Source organism: Aotus nancymaae, unplaced genomic scaffold (assembly GCF_030222135.1).
Source record: "Aotus nancymaae isolate 86718 unplaced genomic scaffold, 86718_ANA_hifiasm-v0.15.2.pri h1tg000049l, whole genome shotgun sequence".
Taxonomy (NCBI): domain Eukaryota; kingdom Metazoa; phylum Chordata; class Mammalia; order Primates; family Aotidae; genus Aotus; species Aotus nancymaae.
The window spans coordinates 35,210,120-35,234,176 of NW_026988463.1; the positions used below are offsets into that span (position 1 = coordinate 35,210,120).

The 24,057-nt window shown below is 48.9% G+C and overlaps 1 protein-coding gene across 6 annotated transcripts in view; it reads left to right on the forward strand.

The window, feature by feature from the left end:
- The window catches only part of MED15 (mediator complex subunit 15), an 89,891-nt gene that overhangs the window by 6,059 nt on the left and 59,775 nt on the right, over nucleotides 1-24,057 (forward strand). For 5 of the 6 annotated variants that reach the window (XM_012439253.2, XM_012439255.2, XM_012439256.2 and 2 more), the window contains exon 2: nucleotides 22,579-22,666. In XM_012439253.2, the coding sequence (XP_012294676.2) occupies nucleotides 22,579-22,666 (88 nt within the window). Of the gene's footprint in view, nucleotides 1-2,579; nucleotides 2,700-22,578; nucleotides 22,667-24,057 lie in introns of all 6 variants that reach the window. The other variant, XM_064362848.1, reaches the window with a different exon arrangement.

The following is a 24,057-nucleotide window of genomic DNA, read 5'->3' on the forward strand; positions in this document are numbered from 1 at the left end:
GTTCACATTCATAGCCCCATTGCCCCATAGGGCTACTCCTGATGGGCAAATAGGAGGTGATTGTTGAGCCTCTAGGCCAGTCGTGACAGTGACCTGAGAGGACTTGAGCCCTCAATCATCTGCTCAGAAGTTCAGGGCTTTCTCAATAGCAGCTGACATGCGGCAGTCATGCTGTGCCAAGCCCTGTGGAAGGAGTTGACAGATGCTGACTCATCCCCTTTTCATGCTTGCTTTGTTAGTAGATGCACTTGTTACTCCCATTTATAAGACAAGGAAAATGAGGCCTAGAGGAGAGGCCACTTCTGGTTATAGTTATTCTGTATGTTGTAAATCGGGGTGTCCAATCTTTTGGTTTCTCTGGGCCACATAGGAAGAAGAAGAATTGTTTTGGGCCACACATAAGATACATTAGCACTAACAATAGCTGATGAGCTAAAAAAAGAAATCACACAAAAAAAATCTCATAATAAAGTTTACCGAGGCTGGGCGCAGTGGCTCACACCTGTAATTCTAGCACTTTGGGAGGCTGAGGTGGGCAGATTGCTCGAGCTCAGGAATTTGAGATCACCCTGGGCAACATGGTGAATTGAAGCCCTGGCTCTATAAAAAAAAATTTTTAGGCTGGGCGTGGTGGCTCACGCCTGTAATCCTAGCAGTTTGGGAGGGCGAGGTGGGCAGATCACCTGAGGTCAGGAGTTCAAGACCAGCCTGGCCAACATGGTGAAACCTGGTCTCTACTAAAAATACAAAAATTAACTGAGCGTGGGGTGGGCACCTGTAATCCCAGCTACTCAGGAGGTTGAGGCAGGAGAATCGCTTGAACCTGGGAGACGGAAGTTGCAGTGAGCCGAGTTTGCGCCACTGCACTACAGCCTGGGTGGCAGAGGGAGAGTCTGTTTCAAAAAAAAAAAGAGCCAGGTGTGGTGGCTCATGCCTGTAATCCCAGCACTTTGGGAAGCTGAGGCAGGTGGATCACAAGGTCAGGAGTTTGAGACTGGCCTGGCCAATGTGGTGAAACCCCGTCTCTACTAAAAATACAAAAGTTAGCCAGGCATGGTGGTGGGTGCCTGTAGTCAGAGCTACTCGGAAGGCTGAGGCAGGAGAATTGCTTGAACCCGGGAGGCGGAGGTTGCAGTGAGCCGAGATTGCACCATTGCACTCCAACCTAGGCAACAGAGCAAGATTCCATCTCAAAAAAAAAAAATTTTTTTTAATTAGTAGGGCGAGGTGGCACATGCCTCCAGCCCCTTGGGAGACTGAGGTAGGAGGATCACTTGAATCCTGGAGGTCAGGGCTGCAGTGAGCTTAGATAATGCCACTGTACTCCTGACCTAGGTGATAAAGTGAGACCCTGTCTCAAAAAAAAAAAGAGGTTTACAACTTTGTGTTGGGCCATATTCCAATCCTTCCTGGGCCAAAAGTGGCCTGCGGGCTGGCTTGTTATAAATAAATGCTGGCTGGGCGTGTTGGCTCATGACTGTAATCTCCGCACTTTGGGAGGCCGAGATGGGTGGATCACTTGAGATCAGGAGTTCCAGACCAGCCTGGCCAACATAATGAAACCCCATCTCTACTAAAAATACAAAAATTAGCCGGGTGTGGTGACAGGTGCCTGTATTCTCAGCTACTTGGGAGTCTGAGGCAGGAGAATCGCTTGAACCCGAGAGGCAGAGGTTACAGTGAGCCGAGACTGTGCCATTGTACTCCAGCCTGGGTGACAGAGCAACAACACTCTGTCTCAAAAAAAAAAAATTATTAGCCAGGCATAGTTGTGTGCACCTGTAGTCCCAGCTACTTGGGAGGCTGAGGCAGGAGAATCGCTTGAACCTGGGAGGTGAAGATCGCAGTGAATCAATCATGCCACTTCACTCCAGCCCGAGCAACAGCGCGAGACTCCGTCTCAAAAAAAGAAATTAAAAATAAATAAATAAATGAATGGTTGCTGAACCACAACAGGACAAGACAGACAAACCACTTTTTTTTTCCTTTTTTGAGATGGAGTTTCACTCTTGTTGCCCAGGCTGGAGTGTAATGGCACGATCTCGGTTCACTGCCACCTCTGTCTCCCAGGTTCAAGTGATTCTCCTGCCTCAGTCTTCCAAGCAGTTGGGATTACAGGCACCCACCACCCTGCCCAACTAATCTTTTGTGTTTTTAGTAGAGACGGGGTTTCACCATGTTGGCTAGGCTGGTCTTGAACTCCTGACCTCAAGTGATCCACCCACCTCGGCCTCGCAAAGTGCTGGGATTACAGGCATGAGCCACCATGCCCAGCTCAAACCATCTTTTAATTTTGGAAAGAGAGGTTGCAGGCTTTTGGGAGCAGGGGAGCGAGAGGAGCAGCTTGAAGTTAACCCAACCCAAATGCAGTGAGAGAACCGGTAGAGGGACCTGATACTGGTGACTCCTTTATAACTTTAACAGTTCCCCATGGGTCATTGGACCCTAATAGTAGAGGAAGAGCCAGCCAGCAAGCCTCTTGATCTTTGGCCTCTGACAGGCAGTATCCCCGAGACCTTAGCCTCCAGCCCCAACGACTCCCTTTTGTAAGTGACCCCATGTGCCTATCACATCTGCAGGCCCTGACATTCATCCTGACCAGAGGTCTTCCAGCTGTTACTGCTGTTTGCGATGCTGTTTGTGATGTTACTGCTGTTTGTGGCTGTGGCCAGTCAAGGACCCATGCTAGGCATCCTGAGGTAGGAAGGACCATGACCACATGATTATCTCCCTGCAACTGTCATGGCAGAGCTGTGGGGTGCTAGCCCCCTTTAAAGCATTCCTTGGGACAGTAATTTCTGTTAAATATCTGGAGGGAAAACATTTTAAGACATTTTAATGAATTTTTAAAAATTCAAAATGAAAAATTTAAATCATAAAACCAAGTAGAATAAAGACCCCTATGTCCATATACCCACCACTCTGCCTCAGTGATTATCAACTCTTGTCTTATGTACTTGACTTCCACACAATTATTATTATTTTTTGAGGTAAGGTCTTGCTCCGTTGCCCAGGCTGAAGTGCAGCGTTACCATCATAGCTCACTGCAGCCTCCAACTCCTGGGCTTAAGTGATCTTCCTGCCTTAGCTTCCTAAGTAGCTGGGACTACTGGTGGGCACCACCACACCTAGCTAATTTTCTTTTTTTTTGGTAGAGACTGGGTCTTGGTGTGTTGCCCCGGCTGGTCTTGAACTCCTGACCTCAAGTGATCCTTCTGCCTTTGCCTCCCAAAGTGTTGGATTATAGGCATGAGTCATTATGCCTGGCCTTCCTCAGTTATTTCGATGCCCAGAGTATTTTAGTGGCTGTGTACTGTCTGTGGATTCTGTTCTCAGTCTTGATCCTTCCTGCAGTGTCTGCACCTGCCTGCCAGTTTGTTGACCTGTGTGTTCCATCATACCAAGCTGGCTGTGGATCCTCAATATCAGTTTTTGCTCCCTGCTCTGCGTCTAGTTTTTTGCCTTGCCTAAAAGACCCTTCCTTCCCGTGGCTGAGTAGTGCAGCCCTTCTCCAAGGAGACTAGGCCTTCTGCTGTCCCCAACCCCCTGCTCTTCTCACAGTCTTGGTGAGGAGTTTCCAGGTTGCACTTGGGTGGTTTGAAGGCTTATCTCCTCCTAGTCTGAACTCCTCAGGAAAGGAACTTGAATCTGCCATTTCCTGCCTCTCAGGAGTACTGTAGCAGGGGGATTCCTGGGTCTATCCAGTGACAGTTTCCTGAGCACTACTGTAAACCCATTCATCTGCTGTGGTGATAGGGGCTGTCTTGAGAGGGCATTCACTTCAGGTAGAGATGGCAGAAACACCACAGGAAGATGCAGGCAACCAGCCAGCTCAGCTTGGTAGGACTAAAATTAGATTTTTTTTTTTTTTCTGGAAGGCCTTTTGGCAATACTGTTTATCCCAGTACCTTAAAATGTCCATTTCCTTTAAGGTCACAATCAGGAGAGTGTTCAAAGCCTGATGAGGATCCTCATTGCTACATCATCATCTCAAGAGTGGGATGCATGAAACAGACCAACAGTGGGAGCTTGGTTAGAGTTGTAGCTGCAGGTGATGGGCTCTGTGCTGCTGTTAACGTTGACGTAAGAGACTGCCATAATGCGTCAACATGACAAGCGCTAGTTACAAAGTAGGATGCGTGGTACAGGCTGAGTTTTGTTAAACAGATGACTTTAACTAGTATGAATGATTTTAATTTTTTTTTTTTTTTTTATGAGATGGAGTCTCTCTCTGTTGCCCAGGCTGGCATGCAGTAGAGCAATCTTGTCTCATTGCAACCTCCACTCCCCAGGTTCAAGTGATTCTCTGCCTCAGCCTCCCGAGTAGCTGGGATTACAGGTGGGCGCCATGCCTGTGCCACCATACCTGGATAATTTTTATAATTTTAGTAGAGACAGTGTTTCACTATGTTGGCCAGGCTGGTCTTGAACTCCTGGCCCCAAGTGATCCACCCACCTCAGCCTCCCAAAGTGCTGGGATTATAGGCATGACCCATCATGCCCGGCCATGATTTTAATTTTCTTTGTAATTTTCACTACATGTATACCTGTGTGTATTTTTGTCAAGAATGAATACACATTCCTTTTGTCATCAGAAATCTTTAAATAGGGTGGACCTGTCTGTAAGCGAGGTGGCCATAGCTAGCTGTCTGAGGTGGAAAGTCACTGTGTGCTCTGTATTGAGGAAAGTTGCCCTCCCTCACCTGGGCCCTCAGTGCCAGACCAGAATTGCCAGGACAGTTCCATCTTTTCCATCCCTGCAAGGGAGCTTGAGGCCCTTTCCCTCTCAGTTTGTCACTGTCCTTCCGAGTAAGCTTCCTTCATGTTGGCACAGAGCTTTGTGCCACGGAGCTTTGTGCCACACCATGCCCTGGCTGGATGCTGTAGTGGCTTGCTCTCCCTCTGTCTCTGTGACCCTCTTCCCTGGTGAAGCTTTGACCTTGACTTCATCCCCTCCAGATGACCCCTGATGGCTAGCTCAGCCAGCCCATGGTGGTTCCAAAGCCCTCATTGAGTGCATCCTGACATGAACTGAACAGATTAATTATTTTTTGCCTTGCTAACAGCATTAGAAATTCCTTGAGTGTGGGACCTGGATGCATAGCTCTATATTGTCTCTTGTAGTTCTTAGCACAGTATCTTGGCCTAGACGAAGTACATAATAATTATATGTAGGGTTGTGGAAAGCAGTGCTGGCTTTAATTAAAGTCTGCCATGGTTTTGGCCATCACTGCTGCCTAAACCCTGAACTTCTCATTTTGAGCTTCTTTTTTTCCCTTCACAGCTTGTGATGGTTGATTTTCTTTCTTTCTTTTTGAGGAATTTATTTATTTGACAGGGTCTCACTCTGTCACTCAGGCTGGAGTGCAGTGACGTGACCTGGGCTCACTGCAACCTTGGCTCACTGCAACTTCCACCTTCCGAGTTCAAGAGATTCTCGAGCTTCAACCTCCTGAGTAGCTGGGATTACTGACTTGTGCCACCACACCTGGCTAAGTTTTGTATTTTTATTAGAGATGGGGTTTTACCATGCTGACCAAGCTGGTCTCAAACTTCTGACCTCAGGTAATCTGCCTGCCTTGGCCTTCCAAAGTGGTGGGATTACAGGCATGAGTCACTATGCCTGGCCTGAACTTTTTATTTTGAGACTATTTCAAATGTACAGAGAGTTGCAAGGACAATAAAAGCACTCAGGCAACCCCTTCCCTGGGATTCACGAGCTCGTTCTCGCTTGTTCCATTTTCCCATACTCCCTGGGGGCCTTCTCCTTCTGGACTCTGTTTCCTTTTATTCGTTTCTGTCTTTTTAATTTGATTTTTTTTTTTTAACTAGCCCTTTACTTTGGCAGGATTTGTTCCCTTTTAACCCTTGGCCCCAGCAGCTTCTCTGAGCTCTGTGCCTATGAATCTGGGGGAGGGGGGCTCACATAAGAGTGAAATGTGAGCTGGAGGGTTGAAGGAGAGTGAGGGACATCTGGGCCAAAGACAGGGGACCAGCAAGGCCCCACCCCTGGAGCTTCTGTTCTTCCCAGCCTGCATACCCCTTGCTCCTTCCTATGTTGGTGGGCTCTGGAGGCTGGGTGAAGGCAGTGCTTATAGGTTAAAAAATGACTCATCCCACATCCCCACTGCCCTTTACTTCTGCTCTTTGCTGTTTCCAAGCTTCCTTTCTGTCCTCCTCATCAGACATGACCTTTGAGGAAGTGATCTGGCTGCCCTGTATTAGATAGAGCCCCTGGTGTGAAGTAGAACTCAGGGTTTGTCCTCAGAAGCCCTGATGGATCACCATAGGTCCTGCCAGTGCTGTCAATCTGCTTTGATTCATGTGAGGGAGAAGTCCCTGCCAAGTGCTCTGTAGTAGGCATTCAGGCCAACCAAGGGACAGAGCAGGGTCCTGAGGTGCAGGGCTCAGAGCTCTCCCTTATTTGACGGGGTATTTACATTGAGATATAATATCTATCACAGTGAACGACACACACACCTCCAATCTTGAGTGTGCCACCAGAGGACTGTTCACACTCCCCAGATCTGCACCCAGCCAGGGCAGACTGTGCACCACTCTTCTGACTTTCATGGCCAGGGAGACATTTAGAATCCTGTGCACTCACACTCTGTGCCCTCTTTTTTTTTGAGACAGGGTCTTGCCCTGTTGCCCAGGGTAGAGTGCAGTGGTACAGTCTTGGCTCAGTGCAGTCTCGACCTCCTGGGCTCAAGTAATCTTCCCACCTCAGCCTCCCAAGTAACTAGTATTGCAGATGCTCACCACCAAGCCCTGCTAATTTTTGTGTTTTTTGTAGAGATGGGGTTTTGCCATATTGCCCAGGCTGGTCTTGAACTCCTGAGGTCAAGCAATCCACCTGCTTCAGCCTCCCAGAATGCTGGGATTACAAGCATGAACCACCATGCCCCGCCGCTGTATAGTTGTTGTGTGTCGTGTGAAATTTATCCTCACAGGCAGCAGTTGTTCTGTTTTTTTTTTTTTTTTTTTTTTTTTTTTGAGAGGGAATGTCTCTTTCTTACCTAGGCTGGAGTACAGTGGCTCGATCTCAGCTCATTGCAGCCTCTGCCTCTGGGGTTCAACTGATTCTCCTGCCTCAGTCTCCAGATTAGCTGGGACTACAGACATACACCACCATGCCTGGCTAATTTTTGTATTTTTAGTAGAGACTGGGTTTCTTCATGTGGCCAGGCTGGTCTTGAACTCCTGACTTCAGGTGATCCACCTACCTCGGCCTCCCAAAGTACTGGGATTATAGGTGTGAGCCACTGTGCTCAGCCTCTTCTTATTTATGACATGCATTATTCCATGCAAGACTCTGTTCCAGATTACTTTTTTGTTTTGTGCGTAATAAACTTTGGGGTTAGTTCCAGGTGTTGGCTACATGAAGGCAATGCCAGGAATGGCTTTGGTCATGTCTTCTGGTAAAAATATGCACTTCATTCTCTGGGCTGTGCACCTAGAAGTTAAATAGAGGGCTGAGTCAGGGGATGTGTCTCTTAGTGTATTCTGCTGAACACTTCCCAAGTGGTACCAGTTTACATTCTCACTGGCAGTGTGAGGGAGTTCAAACTTGCTAGACATCCTTGCTAACACCTGGCATTGTCAAGGAACCTGCCTTTATAACAAGCACTCTTGTTGATTTTGAATACACACTCAAATTTACTGGGTACGGTGACAGTAGGAATGGAAAGGATGATTAAAAAAAGAAAAAAGGAATGGAAAAGATGATCTAGGAGGGAGGGAGCCCGTAAGGAAATAAGTGGTAGGATTTGGTGATTCCATGTGTGTATGCTCGTTTCCGTGTGTGTGCATATACGAGCTTGCAGGAGGAAGGGAGGAGGTAGACACTGGTATGCAGTCCACCAGTTCTGCCTCAGCCTCTCTACTAATCTGAGGGCTGGGTGTAAGGTGATGATGTGGGGAGTGGGTGGGGGTGAAATTTCCAACAGCCAGTGGGAGATGGGGGAAGCAAACCTGGAAGAGCAGCCTGCTGCGGGAGCAAGTGGGTGGGCCGTCCTGGAGGCTAGATGAAACCCGTCTGCCTAGGTGGGATGGCAGAAGGGGCAGAGCAGGGAACCCCAGAGCAGGGCTGTGGTGGGCAGAGCAGATGAGAAAAAAGACTGTGGGATGAGAAGATGGGGGATGGTGGAACCCCATCAGCTTCTAGTCATAGCAGCCCCAGTCTTGTCTCTCCCTCCTTCAGGACTTGTGGGTATAGTACTTCATTCCATTCCAGATAACATTGTAGAGGACTGAAAAACAGGAAGGTGTTTTCAATACTCTTTGTCCAGAGCTGGTTGTTATTGACATATTGATATATATCCACCAGTCCTGTGTGTGCTTATAGCTTGATATGTATGCATTTTAAATATATAAATGTATATACACATGTAATTTTTTTTTTTTTTTTGATATGGAGTCTGGTAATGTGCTGGAGTACAATGGTGCCATCTCGGCTTACTGCAACCTCCGAAGCCTCCCAGGTTCAAGCAGTTCTCCTGCCTCAGCCTCCCAAGTAGCTGGGATTACGGGTGTCTGGCACCATGCCCAGCTAATTTTTTATATTTTTGGTAGATGAGGTTTCACTGTGTTGGCCAGGTTAGTTTAAAACTCCTGACCTTGTGATCCCCCCACCTCGGCCTCTCAATGTGTTGGGATTAGAGATGTGAGCTACTGCGCCCTGCCATACACATGTATTTTTAAAGTGAAGCTAAGCTGTGACTGTGAGTTCAGTTTTGAGTTACGGGTTTCCCACGGCTGAGGTTGTGTTCTCTCCCCAGATGGAGTCTGGCTCGGACCTGCATGCTCACAGCCCAGGTTCACATGAGGTGTGGATCATTTACAGTCATTCCGCAGGCTTGAGAAGCATTTGACTTCCTTTTTTTAAAAAAAAAAAAGTTCATTATGGACTTTTTCAAGTGTTCCCAGAAGTAGAGATAATAGAAAAATGGTCTCCCAAGTACTTTGAGAGTTAGCAACATATGGCCAGTGTTGCTTCACCTACCCTTCCTTACCCGCTCCTGGACTATTTTAAATCACATCCCAGATACCAGATGATTTCAACTATGAGTACTTGAGTGCATATCTCTAAAAGATCGAGCTTCCCCACTTCTACCAAATACCACAGAGACATGTGAGATCAGCATTTGGGTTGGTGGATCTCATCCTTGCCACATGCTTGCCTGGTGGTGAGTGAGACACTTTCAGGCTAGACCTGAGGGAGCCTTAGGCCGGCACCAGGACAGAGATCTCGAGGCCTTTCCAGCTCTGCTGGTTCTTTCTTTTTGAGATGAGTCTCGCTTTGTCACCAGGCTGGAGTGCAGTGGTGCAATCTTGGCTCACTGCAACCTCTGCCTCCTGGGTTCAAGTGATTCTCCTGCCTCAGCCTCCTGGGTAGCTGGGACTACAGGCATGCGCCACCATACCCAGCTAAGTTTTGTATTTTTAGTAGAGACAGGGTTTCACTATGTTGGCCAGGGTGGTCTCAATCTCTTGATCTCGTGATCCGCCCACCTTGGCCTCCCAAAGTGCTGAGATTACAAGCATGAACCACTGCGCCCAGCCCCTCTGCTGGTTCTTTAGAAGTCGAACCAACAGACTGGAGTACATGAAGGAAGCTTGTGTATTCTGAAGTAGCTTAGACAACAGCACACAGTTTGAAGGGCAGCAGGCTTTTCTGCAGGTTCTTACATTGATCTTGTTTACGGGAGTTGAGAGATCTTGAGAATAGAGGTAAGAAAGTGTCATCAAGCAGCCCAGAGGGTTGTAGAGTGTTTCATGTCTCCTTTATTGGTATGATTCGAGATTTTCTTTCTGTAAGATCAAAATACCCATTCCTACATGTGGGTGGAGAGTTAAATTCTGAAGTCTATATTATTATCTTGTTAAAAAACACTTTTATGTTTCTTTAAAAAAGTCAAAGAACCAGAATATAGAAGTTTCAGTAAAGGAAAAAGTTGCAGTCTGTTTGGGATACAATTTGGCAAATGTGCTCCCAGCTACCTGAGAGATGGAGGGTCCAGGTATTTGCTTTGGTTACATTGCTGACTAAACAATCAGTGTCTCATCATTTCCTGCTTAGAGATGAAACTACCTGGGCACTGGGTCAGTAAATTGGCTGCAGGATTGGAAGAAGTCCAAGGGCAGTGTGGGATGCCTTTCTCTAGCTGCCTAGTGACCTAGTGAAGATCAGAAGACTGGATGAGAACAAGCCCTGCACTGGTAGAGGACAGGGAAGGGGCTTTTCTGGCTGGGAGTGTGGTGAGGCATTTGACCTGCAGCCAGAAGATGCCTCTCAGGTTGGTGGGGTGGGAGTGGGGTGGGGGTGGGAGGAACTGCTTTGCCTGCGCTGTTGGCCTCACTCACCCTGAGGTCTCTTCCAACTCCATCTATACTCTATGGGGACCCTTGCAGAAGGAATATGTGGCAGTTTTTTGAGATGCTCCTGGGGGTCCAAATTGCTAATGGAGGAGAAGCTTCCTATTCCTGTGTTGACTGAGACAGGAAGGTTTAGAAAGGTGGTCTGGGTGCAGTGGCTTACGCCTATAATCTAGCACTTTGGGAGGCCAAGGTGGGAGAATCACTTGATGGCAGGAGTTCAAGACTAGCTTGGGCAACATAGTGAGATCCTGTCTCTATAAAAAATAATTTTAGGCCAGGCGTGGTGGCTTATTTCTATAATCCCAGCACTTTGGAAGGCCAAGGCAGGTGGATCATGAGGCCAAGAGATCAAGACCATCCCGGCCAACATAGTGAAACCCCGTCTCTATTAAAATACAAAAATTAACTGGGCATGGTGGCACACACCTGTAGTTCCAGCTACTCAGGAAGCTGAGGCAGGAGAATCACTTGAACCCAGGAGGCAGAGGTTGCAGTGAGCCAAGATCACACCACTGCACTCCAGCCTGGTGACAGAGTGAGACTCCATCTCAAAAAAAAAAACTCAAAAAACAATAAACTTTTTTTTTTTTTTTAATTAGCTCGGCCTATAGTCCCAGCTACTCGAGAGGCTGAGAAGGGAGGATTGCTTAAGCCCAGGAGTTGGAGACCACAGTGAGCTATGATTGCACCACCATACTCCTTTCTGGGCGATGGAGAGAGCCTGTCTCAAAAACAAAAAAATAGAAAGGTGAACATTGCTTTTTTTTTTTTAAGACATAGTTTTGCTCTTTCTCACAGGTATGGGCCACCACACCCAGATTATTTTTTGTATTTTTAGTGGAAATGGGGTTTCACCATGTTGGCCAGGCTGGTCTTGAACTCCTGGCTTTTCAAGTGATCCGCCCACCTTAGCCTCCCAAAGTATTGGGATTACAGATGTGAGCCATTGAGCCCAGCCGAACATATGTGACCTTTTTTTTTTTTTTTGAGACGGAGTTTCGCTCTTGTTGCCCAGGCTGGAGTGCAATGGCACAATGTCAGCCCACCACAACCTCTGCCTCCCGAGTTCAAGTGATTCTCCTGTGGCAGCCTCTATTTCAGCTGGGATTACAGGTGTATACCATCATGCCTGGCCACGTGACCCTTTCTTTCTTTCTTTCCTTCCTTCCTTCCTTCTTTCCTTTCCTTTTCTTTTCTTTTCTTTTCTTTTTATTCTTTCTTTCTTTCTTTCTTGACGGAGGAGTCTTGCCCTGTCGCTCAGCCTGGAGTACATTGGTGCAATCTCGGCTTACTGCAACTTCCGCCTCCCAGGTTCAAGCGATTCTCCTGCCTCATCCTCTCGAGTAGCTGGGATTACAGGTGTGCACCACCATGCCTGGCTAATTTTTTGTATAGTTTTAGTAGAGACGGTGTTTCACCATGTTGGCCAGGCTGGTCTTGAACTGACTTTGTGATCCACCCACCTCGGCCTCCCAAAGTCCTGGAATTACAGGCGTGAGCCACCACGCCCGGCTGTGACCTTTCTTAATAGCTATTGTTCATTGAGTATTTCCCTACTACACTCTTTATGTGCATTTTGTCATTTATTTTTAGTTTTTCTTTTGAGACGGGGTTTTACTCCCCTTACCCAGGCTGGAGTGCAGTGGTGCGATCTCAGCTTACTGCAGCCTCTGCCTCCTGGGCTCAAGCAATCCTCCCACCTCAGCCCCTGTGTTGCTGGGACTACAGGCATGTGCCACCATGCCTGGCTAATTTTTGTATTTTTAGGAGAGACGGGATTTCACTGTGTTAGTCAGGTTGGTCTCAAACTCCTGACCTCATGATCTACCTGCCTTTGCCTACCAAAGTGCTGGGACTACAGGCATCAGCCACCGTGCTCAGCCAAATTTTTTTTTTTTTTGTAGAGATGGGGTTTCATTATATTGCCCAGGCTGGTCTTGAACTCCTGGACTCTGGGTGACTTAATTTAATTTTTAAGTACTTTAAATTTTATCAGTATAATACACGCATATAAAAGACGAGAAACTACAATGGTTCCTACTCTGCCAGTTCTCCCCAGAGTTAGCACCTGCCTTTGCATCTGAGCTTTCTTACGGCATCTACCTCTGATTCTAGGTAATAGGCGCATGCTGCTCTTGCAACTCGCCGTTTTACAAATTATCTGTTGACTTGCTCTGTAGCTCCCTTCCATCGCCATTATCTCTGCTTCTCCTCCCTCATTCTTCCAGTATTTTACTTTCTGCATAAATCAGTAATGAATGTTTATGTTTTCACCCTACACAAACTAAACTCAGAGCTGAGCATAGTGGTGTACTGCAATTGCTTGTGTTTTTTTTTTTTTTCCTAGGAAAGAATTGCCTTTTGAACGTTGTGCCATTTTCTGTGTATCTATTTCTATTCTTCCTTTATTTTCCAGTTGCCTCTCAGTACAGTTATCCTCAGGCTCAGTGCTACTGGGCTTTCAATTCCAGTTCGAACCCATGGCCTCAAGTAATCCACCCACCTTGGCCTCCCAAAGGAGGTGGGCGGTGATCCTCTTGGACCTCCCTTCTGGAACCCTCTGGGCAGTGGCTGCAGGCGTGGTGTGACAGCCCTCAGCATGCTTGTCTGTTGCTTGTCTGTTCAGACTGGGACTGTTGTCCTCCTTTGTCAGGTCCCTTGTTTCCTATATCCGTGTCTCATCCTTTGTGATTTATTCCCTTATTCTGCTAGCTTCCTGAGAAGGGACTCCTGGGAATTAATTAACTTCCTGGAGACCATGCCAGTTTGGGTGCATCTAGGTTCCTTGGTGGGACATGCTTCCTGGGGGAATTTAAAAGGACGTTCCATACTACACTGCCCTTGTGCTGGCAATGTGCTTCTTTCTCCTGAGGTGCTGGCTCTGAGCCTCACAGTGACTTGCCTTGATCCCCAAACTCAAGTTCTACTCTACACGGGAAGTTCCTTTGAGTCATTTTAGGGGAATCTCACTCCCTACACTTCCTGTGCTGGAGTGTTTAATGTTCACTCTTTGGGCCTTTAATTTTATTGTTTATCTCCTGTTTCCTATCTCTTTATCTGTTAGCTCTGCTTTCTAAGTGATTTCCTCAATTTTGTCTTTGACCTTTAACTGCTAATATGCTTTTATTTCCAAGAACTCCTTTTTTTCCTTTTTTGTAATCTTGACTTTTCCCTTTTTATAGCACCTTTTCCTGTCAAATGGATACAATGTTGTATAGTATCTCTATGTATTATAATAAAATTTACTTTTTTTTTTTTTTTAAGATAAATTCTCACTTTATTGCCCAGGCTAGAATACGGTGATGTGTTCATGGCTCACTGCAGCCTCAGACTCCTGTGCTCAAGTGATCATCCCACCTTAGCCTCCCAAGTAACTGGGACTGCAAGCACACACCACCACTCCTGCTTAATATTTTTATTTTTTGTGGAGATGGGATCTTGTGATGTTGCCCAGGCTGGTCTCAAACTCCTGACCTCAAGTCATCCTCTCACCTCAGCCTCTGAAAGTACTGAGATTACAGGTGTGAACCACTGCATCTGGCCTAATAAATTCTACATTTCCTTGTTCTTTCTGAGTTGCTTTACTTCTAAATTATTCTTTTCTACCAGGGTCTTTATTGGCCATGTTAGGGTGTCTGGCTGCCCTTGGCTGGTTGCTCACTCTGAGAGGGGCTCTCCAAAGCCTAGGGGTCTCTTCCATCACGTGGAGCTTGTCAACTGCGAACTTCACTGAAGGCTCATCTGGCTGCAGGTTCTGAGTCCTTCCTCCAGAGCAGTGGTCCCCAACCTTTTTGGCACCAGGGACTGGTTTCACAAAGACAATTTTTCCACAGACCAGTGGATGGGGCTGGTTTCAGGATGAAATTGGTTTACCTCAAATCATGAGACATTAGATTCTAATAAGGAATGCACAACCTGGATCCTTCACATGCACAGTTCATATTGGGGTTTGTGCTCCTATGAGAACCTGATGCCACCACTGATCTCATAAGCAGTGGAGCTCAAGCTGTGATGTTCACTTATCCTCTGCTCACCTACTGCTGTGAGGCCTGGTTCCTAACAGGCCACGGACCTATACTGGTCTGCAGCCCAGGGGTTGGGGACCCTGCCCTAAAGCATGGTCTTCCAGTTACCGGGCTGCACGTGAAGGCCTGGCTGCCAGCCTACTGCTCACTGGGATGGAGGAGGCTGATGGGCCAGTGGGTCTTGGTAGTTAGAGTGCATCTATCTAGTCACTTAGACCAGAGCACAGATAACCACGCAGCCCACCTCTCTCAACGTCCTACCCATGCCTTTTCAATTGGGTGCCTTGGCCCCTAGTCCAGTAACTCCATTTAATGCTTTTCCAGAGAGTAAACCTCCTTTGGTCACCTGGTGTGGGAGTAGCTACCCACAGTGTGAAGTTGGGGTATGGGGGAATACAGGGATGGCTTTCACCCTCTGTCCCAGAGCATTTGTTGCAGCCCGGCCACAAACTGGCAAAGATCTAGGGCCATCACTGGGTGGGCTCCCCTCTCCTCACTGTCACTTAGGACTCTGCTTTCTTGGTCATCTCGCTGTGCACATTACCACTGGGCCATCAGCTTTCCAGCTTCTGAAAGGCTGTTAAGGCCACCATTTCCATTCTTCTTGTTTTTTTCTGTGGTTTTAGTCAGGTTTTAGGATAGAAGGGAATTAGATGTGCAGGTTTGGTCTCTCATTCCAACTTGGAGGTTCATATCTGTTTTATTTTTATTTTATCTTTTATTTTTATTTATTTTTGAGACACAGTCTTACTCTTACCCATACTGGAGTGCAGTGGCGCTATCTCAGCTCACTGCAACCTCTGCCTCCCAGTTCAAGTGATTCTCTTGCCTCAGCTTCCTGAGTAGCTGGGATTACAGCCACGCATCAGCACACCCAGCTAATTTTTATATTTATATCTATAGTTTTTTGAGTTTCGCTCTTGTTGCCCAGGCTGGAGTGCAGTGGCGTGATCTCGGCTCACTGCAACCTCTGCTTCCAGGTTCAAGTGATTCTCCTGCTGGGATTACAGGTGCTCACCATCATGCCCAGCTAATTTTTTGTATTTTTAGGAGAGTCAGGGTTCTACCATATTGGCCAGGCTGGTCTCGAACTCCTGACCTCAAGTGATCTACCCACCTCCACCTCCAGAATGCTGGGATTACAGGCATGAGCCACCATGCCTGTCCTGAATTTTTTTTTTTTAATATGGGAAAATCTTTTTTTCTTTATGGTGTCTGCTTCTGGTGACATGCTTAGGAAACTGTCATTATCCTGATATTGTATAACTCCTTCTGTTGTCTTCTGCTCCTCTATGATTTAGGTTTTTAAACACATAGGATAAAGGGTCCCACATTCAAGCTGTGGGCTCCTGTCCCAGGTGGGCAAGCGGACTGCTCACACAGGCAGCAATTTAACAGGAGGCTTCTTCGGTGGGGTGAAGCGGAGCTGCCAAAAATTTATTCTGCTCTATGAGTGTTCACTTGATTGATAGGTGTGTTTCTCAAAATTAGAAGAAATTCACAGAAGTTTCCTTTGAGCAGAGTATAAATCTGTCCCATAAATGGCTGGGAGGAATCGTCCTGCCCGCTGAGGTCAGGAGGGTGAGTCTGTGACCCAGGGAGGAATGTACCTTCCTGCTTTAGACACCAACAGGAGGACAGAGGAGTTGGCTGTCCTGGAAATTCATATCTTCATTCAGCAATGGGAAAGTAGTTAGAGCAGGGAAGGGGGCATGGCAGTGTGGCAGAGGGAACAGTGGTAAAGGGGGTGGGGTCAGGGGAGAGGCCTCATTGAGAGGGGAGATGGGCCTTGGTGGTAACCAGAGTGGGTGTGGAAGGGTCAGGGCACAGAGAGGAGCAGAGCGGGGTTGGGGAGGCCAGTTCATGCCTCATCAACATGCCTGTGTTAACATCCTTCCTGCTGGCTGTGGAGTTGGCCTCAGGGGTACACTGCAGATGACTCAGAGCTTCAGTGGGAGGATGACTCTGCCTGAGGGAGCTGCACATGCTCACTGCTCCATCATCTGCTGGGGAGGGGGCAACAGTAACCTCAACACATGATGGAGGTGTTTTGGGATCCTGTCCTACTGCACATTTGGGCAAGTTGTTGTTGCCTGACTTATTTCCTTCCTACCTTCCTTCCTTCCTTCCCTGACTTATTTCCTTCCTTCCTTCCTTCCTTCCTTCCGTCCATCTGTCTTGCTCTGTCTGTAGCCCAGGCTGGAGTGCAGTGTTGCGATCTTGGCTCATTGCAACCTCTGCCTCCATTCAAGCGATTCTCCTGCCTCAGCCTCCCAAGTAGCTGAAATTATAGGCGCCCACCATCACATCTGGCTAATTTTTGTATTTTTTTTAGTACAGACAGGGTTTCACTAGGTTGGCCAGGCTGGTGTTGAACTCCTGACTTAAGGTGATCTGCCTGCCTCGGCCTCCCAGAGTGCTGGGATTACAGGCGTGAGCCACTGTGCCTGGCCTGCCTGACTTATTTCTTTAAGGCATACCTAGCACTTCTTGTATGTCCAGTGACTTATAATATTAACTGCTATCATCCTCAGGGCCACCTGTGAGGTCGGCACTGTCCCTACCCTCTGTGCAAAGGAAGGATAGGGAGGCACTGCCGGGTGGGTTGAGGGCAGACTGGGGCAGCTTGCCTCAGGCCTTGCTGGCCTTAGCAGGCTTTGAGTTTGATGCTCCTTCCCTAGGATGCTCGGTTTGCCACTTTTTGGCTTTATCTTAGTCTCATTCAGATCACAAGGACTGGAACTGGACTCCATTGATTGAGCTTCCCAATTTGGGACAGGAAGGAAGTGAAGAACAACGGGCCCATGATGGACAGTAGCCCTGCAGACTAGGCCAACGGCCTGTCCTCACTGCCTGGCCCTCTCTGTGCATCTTCATCCTGGCCACAGCCCCTCAGAGCCTCCTTTATGAAGAGGCCATGCTTTGGGGGAGGGAATGCCTCTCCCCAGACCCAGAGCTGGTGAGTGGCCAGGTTGGAATTTGAGCCCAGGCCCCTCCTCCCCTGTGCTTCCTGCCAGGCCCAGCTGCCTGCCACAGCACAAGCCTTTCCCCCAGGCGCCCAGGCCTTCACTGCCTGGATGCGCTTTTTGAGACCTGGTTTCCCTTATGGCTGCCACGCTGATTCTCCATTCTGCACATCGTGTCCCATCAAAATGCCTGACGGTACCACTCCTTGTGTTAAAAGGAGCCAGTTATTTTGCCTAGCAGTGATGACTGCCTGCTGCACACAAAAGTGGATGCCGTGGTCTCTGCTCTCAGGGTGTTCATAGTATAGTGGGGCTGGCACACAGGAACCAGAAATTCCTCCAGGAGGTGCCACAGACATGAATGAGGCGGATACAGGGTTTCTGTGCAGCAGACGGCAGGGGTGCCTGGGTGGGAGCAGGATGGGAGGCCCTAGTAGACCTGATGGGATTGTCAGACAATGTGCGAGGCAGCAGGTCATCGCCCCGAGGTCCTGGGGAGAGTGTGTGGGGGAGGTGCAGAGCAGGTGCCTCAGCAGCTCCTGGACAGGCTGCGTGCCCTGCTGGTGAGGAGCGAGGCTCAAAGCAAGCTGGGGTATAGCCCGGGTTGCTTCCCACGCTCACTGGCAGTAGCTCACTGGCAGTCATGTGACCTGGAGAGCTGGTGAGGGCGTGGGGGTAGGGATGGGAACTGGAGACAGAGACCTGTTGGGAGGAATTAACCACAGATGCAGTGGGAGTTGGGGTAAAGATTTGAACTTTGGGAAATTAGAGGTGGTAGTCAGAAAGTGAAGGGAGTTCCCAGGGTTTTGTCATGGGACCTTGGTGCTGGGAGATGAAGACACCAAGAGCTTTTCCTGGTGTATTCCTGCTGAATACTCAGCCAGGGTCAGGCAATGCCATTAAGACACATTGTGTTCTGGGGACAGTTCTGGACAGTAGGGACATCCTCACTCCTATTGGTAGGGGAGCTCTGAGGGCCTGTAATAATGTATTGGTCCCTTGGGAGGCTTCAGTCTAAAGTAGATACCAGTTGAACCCTGACTGGATGCACAGACACAGTTATGGCAACCAGCTAGACCACGGCCCAAGACAGAGCATTGGAGCCCAGGTCACAGCAAGGGACTGTGTGCTCTAAGCAGGTGACAGTCCTTTTGTTCAGAGGTTTGGCTGGCTGCAACCAGGGAGTAGCCCCCAGCCCCCTTCCTCAGCTAGTGTGAGCACCACCCAGGCAGCCTTGGGTTCTTTGGTGGCCACTTCATAGGCCCATACTGTTTATGAGCCTTTTGCTTATGTTGGATGAGACTGGCAGGATAGTTATCAAGGGTCTTCCCTTGTGAGCTGACATCAGTCTGCTCCCTCCCCTCCCCTGGCTGGACAGGCCCTCGTCTTCCAGGCTTGCTTATGTGGGGGCAGAGCTCACCATGACAGGTTGGTTCTCTGTTTTTCGTCTGAAGCTGTACTCCTTGCTCTATGTTTGGGACTGTCTCCTTGTACTGTTGTTTTCCTTCGTATGACAGTGGCTCGAAGGGTTTTCTTTTTAGGAGACAGAGACTGAGGAGTGGCCTGTCAGGTCTGGCTGCTCAAGAGGGCATTCTGAGGATGGCAGCAGAGCCCAGCTCAGGGAGATCAGAAGGGGGCTTTGGGAGCAGCCGGTGTTGTTCTGAAGCTGGGCCTGAGTGCTGCCTGCAGCCTCCTGTAGCAGGCGTTTTTAGGTCTGAGGGAGGAAGGAAGGGACTTGATCTTAGCACGAGGGTGAAATGGGTGCCCTTGTGGAGTCAGTGCCCTGGCAGGAGATGCCTCTGAAAAGTGCCAGGCCGGCTGGAGAGGAAATGGCAGGCATCTGCGGGCAAGTGTGGGGGATTAGCTGCAGGGTGCTTGGGTTGTTTTTCACTTTGTCTCTGTTTTGTGGCACATGATCTTCAAACTAGAGACAGGAGCAAAGCCTTTTTCAAAAATATGGTTCACAGAACTGAAAACTGCACAAGATGTCTGTTAGCAGCCACCAAACCTGCTTGGCCTCCCTGGGTGGATGCTATGGAGGGGACATGGGAATGACATGATACAGTGCTGCTGTTTAGAGCCCCAGCCTTGCCGGAGGAGCACCTTGCTCCTCGGCCCCACTCTGACCCTCTGAAGCTCATGTGGAACTGGACGTTTACCCCAACTTGGTTTCCTGGTGTTGGCCTGTCAAGACTTGACTGTTTCTGGCCTCCAGCTTGGTCCATGCTCCTTAGGCTCTGAGTCACTGACAGTTGGTGCCCACAGTGTCCACATCATCTGTGATGTTACCCAGGACAGGACAGGGCTTGTCTGCCAGCACATCCCCTGGTGTATGGTGCCACCCTGCCTTTGGCTCACCAAGTACGTTTCTTCAACCTGGTCATCCCACCACCTCAAAGCTGTTGCACTAAGCTGTGTTTCTAGATCTTGTCTCTCTGACTGTGTGCCAGATGTCTCTGCTGCACCAAGACAGTGTCTGTCTGCGTCCTGCCAGTTGGCTGACACTCTCGAAAATGGCCAGTAGCAGCTCAAAAGGACTGCTTTTGTATTAAGCCTGGCTTTGCCCTCAATGATCGCTGCTGTTGGGCACAGAGCCCATCCATATAACTGAGTGTCACTCCCAGACTCTTCTGCACCCCTCTTCCTCTCTGACTCCTGGTCATATCTGCCACCCACAGCCTCCCTACTCCTCACACAGCCAGCCTCCATCCCGCTTGGCCTGCAAGTGCTCCCCTGCTGTTTCTACTGCTCTCCCCTCGGTCTCCCTATTGATCCCAGTGCTTTGGGAGGCCAAGGTGGGAGGATCATTTAAGGCCAGGAGTTTGAGGCCAAACTGGGCAACAAAGCAAGACCCTATCTCTACAAAAAAAGTAAAAAATAAGTTAGCCAGGTGTGGTGGCACATGCCTGTAGTTCCAGTTATTTGGGAGGCTGAGATGGGAGGATACTTGAGCCCAGAAGTTTGAAGCTGCAGTGAGCTGTGTTTGTGCCACTGTGCTGTACCTGTGACAGAGCAACAATTTGTCTCAAAAACAAAAGAAAAAAAGGAAGGTGGGAAGAACAGGTATGCTCTTGAAGGGGAGGGGCACAGGTGAGGCAACCTTCAGATAACAGGCCTGTGTAGCCACTTCTATCATAAATGCTCACTGACTTCTTGGGGCCTAGCAGCTGTCATCTCAGCCTCTGTGCGCCAGCCTCAGAGCATGCGCACGGGGTCCTCCCAGCCCACCCATTCCTTTCTTCCCCAGAACTCTCACCCTGCACTGTGCGTGAGCTGGTTCTCGTTAGCCTCCTGAATTGTTAAGTCTCTTATCTTTTGTGGCCCTGGTGACCTTTCCCCTTATTTTTCTGTTTCACCCCTGGATATCTTGTGAGAGGAACCCCTTACTGCCTTCTAGCCTCAGTTCAGGCTTCAGGAAGCAGACAGTAAGTTAGGAACTCCAAGCAAGAGTGGTTTTTTTTTGAGACGTAATCTCATTCTGTCGCCCAGGCTGGAGTGCAATGGTGCCATCTTGGCTCACTGCAATCTCCACCTCCCAGGTTCAAGCAATTCTCCTGCCTCAGCCTCTTGAGTAGCTGGGACCACAGATGCCCACCACCACCCCTGACTAATTTTTGTATTTTTAGTAGAGACGGTGCTTTACCACGTTAGCCAGGCTGGTCTCAAACTCCTGATCTCAGGTGATCCACCCCCCTCAGCCTCCCAGAGTGCTGGGATTATAGGTATGAGCTACCACACACGGCCCAAGAGTGGTTTTTTTTGTTTTTTTGGGACAGAGTTTCACGCTTGTCGCCCAGGCTGAAGTACAGTGGCTCGATCTCAGCTCACTGCAACCTCCACCTCCCAGGTTCAAGCGATTCTCCTGACTCAGCCTCCTGAGTAGCTGGGATTACAGGCCCCAGGCGCCTGCTACTACGCCTGGCTAAGTTTTGTACTTTTTAGTGGAGACTGGGTTTCGCCATGTTGGCCAGGCTGGTCTCAAATTCCTGACCTCAAGTGATCTGCCCGCCTCAGCCTCCCAAAGTGTTGGGATTACAGGCATGAGCCACTGCATGGGGCCCAAGAGTGCTTTTTGGATCTAGCAGGGTGATAGGTCAATGTCATTTTGTTTTCCTTTTTACATTAAGACAGTTGTGTGGACCTCTTCAGCATTAAGCCTCCTTTCTGTGATGGCTTTAAGAATCACATATTGCTGCAGCCCCACTGTGCACATTCCTTCAGTTTCATGAGATTGGCTTGTTGCTATTTGGAGTCGTCAGAATGCTTTCTAGCACGAGCTGGACTGGGCCTATTCAATTCACCTAGAGGAAAGGCCCCAGAGCGCTGACATGCTTGCTTGTTTCTTTATCAGCAAACCCCTTGTGGGAGGCCGAGCAGACCAGGGCAGCCTGCCCCTGGGAGCCACAGGCCGGGCCTTTCTAACAGATGCACATTTGTTCTTGTCTTTCCATGTGTGAGTGTGGGGGGCAGGGGGAGCAGTGTGTGCTGCATTCACAGGGGCTCCAGCTTAACTGATGTACATGGCTCTTTATCCCTGTGGAGCAGCAGTGTGATGAAAAAACCCTTCACAGATTCTATCTCTTCGTACAAAATTGTTGGTAAATGAGTTTTTAAAGATATTTTTCACATTTATTTGGTCTTTCTCCTCTTGCTTCTAGCTAGAAGTTGTTGAAGTTGGGGCTTGTCTCTGATCTCACATGTAGGACCTGCATTGTCTCACACAGGGACAGACCCTTGCTTTGGGAGGGACTGACAGATAACTTCATATGACCCCCTTCATTTTACAGGGGAGAAATCGAATCTGGAACCAGGGTCCTACCATGGTCCTACCACTCAGAGAGCAGAAAATAGAGGCCAGCTGGCCACCCAGTAGTCTAATGCGTACTTGATCCTGAACTGGTTGTGAGTCATCCCTAGGGGCTGGCCCCCTACCCTTTCGTGTCAGGGCTCTCTTAGCTTCATGGTGACCACCTTTCCTGTCCCTTTTTTCTGATCACCTGCTTGCTTTCTCCCTCACCCAGCGGCCTGTCATTGCTTTCTGTTGAGTGCCCCTTCCTTTATGCCTCTCCTGGACCTCAGCCAGGCTGGTGTGCTGGGGATGGCACCTTGTCACCGGGGATAGCTGCTATGAAGGGCCTGTTGGCCACGACCCCGCAGCGGTGGACTCACTGGTGTGTGCAAACGTCTCTTCTCCTTTTGTGTTTCAGCGAGGATGCCATGAGGAAAGCTGGCGTGGCACACAGTAAATCCAGCAAGGAAATGGAGAGCCATGTGTTCCTGAAGGCCAAGACCCGGGTAAGGCCCTAGTGAGTGGAGCCCCTCTGGCAGAGAGGCTTGGAGAGGAGAGTCTCAGACTCTGGAATCCCTCTGTGGGGTGTCCTAGGGAGTAGGAGTGGGATGGTTGCTCATTGATTGATCACAGGCACAGTTGGCTTTGCCTGCAGCAGTCTGGGTCCTCCTGTATGTCCATGGTACAGGGAGGGCACTTGGGATGCAAGCCCAACCTCTGGCCCCAGACTGCACTGCCGACATCTTCCATCTGTGGTGAGCCCCCATGAATCCTACCGGGAGCTTGCTCAGGCCCCCAGCTGCTCCTGTTGAAAAGATCAGTGCCATGAGCAAGAACCGGGTTTGTCCTCAGCCCCTCCTAGGGGTCCTTACCTAAGCCCCACAAGGCCCTGAGGCCTGGGCCCAGAAGCATTCCTTTCCCCTTTTGCTAAGTGAAGAAGGTGATACTTATCTAGAACTCGTCTCAGGTGGAGTGGAGGAGGATTTCCACTACATGTGCTGTCTCCCTGGGCCAGACACTGCACCGAGGGCTTTATGTGACCACCTCCCTTCATCTTTGTGTGCTCCCTGGGACAGAACCGTTTTACTAGAAATGAACAAAACACATGTACTTGTGTGCACATGTGTGTGCAAGGCAGAGCTGCAAGAGCACAGGCACTGAGGTGGGATAGAGTGGGCTCTGTATTATGGATACATATGGTAAGCTTTTTCTTTTTCTTTAAAAGCTTTATAGAATTCACCCTTTAAGGTTTACATTTCAGTGATCTTTAGGATATTCAGAGTTGTGCAACCATCACCAAAATCTAATTTTGCAACAGAAATAAATAAATAAAAAGAGGTGTGGCTTCACTATGTTGCCAAGGCTGTTTTCAGACTGTCAGCCTCATGCAGTCTTCTTGCCTAGGCTTCCCAAAGTGCTGGGGTCACAGATGTGAGCCACCAAACCTGGCCTAATTTTAGAACTTTTTTGTTTTTTGGTTTTTTTTGAGACGGAGTTTCCCTCTTATTACCCAGGCTGGAGTGCAATGGCGCGATCTCGGCTCGCCGCAACCTCCGCCTCCTGGGTTCCGGCAATTCTCCTGCCTCAGCCTCCTGAGTAGCTGGGATTACAGGCATGCACCACCATGCCCAACTGATTTTTTGTATTTTTAGTAGAGACGGGGTTTCACCATGTTGACCAGGATGGTCTCGATCTCTTGACCTCATGATCCCCCCGCCTTGACCTCCCAAAGTGCTGGGATTACAAGAACTTTTTTGTTTTTTTGAGACTGGGTCTCATTCTGTACCCAGGCTGGAGTGCAGTGGCGTGATCTTAGCCCACTGCAGCCTCAACCTCCTCGGCTTAAGCTATCGTCCTTTCTCAGCCTTCTGAGTAGCTGGGACTACAGGTGCGTTCC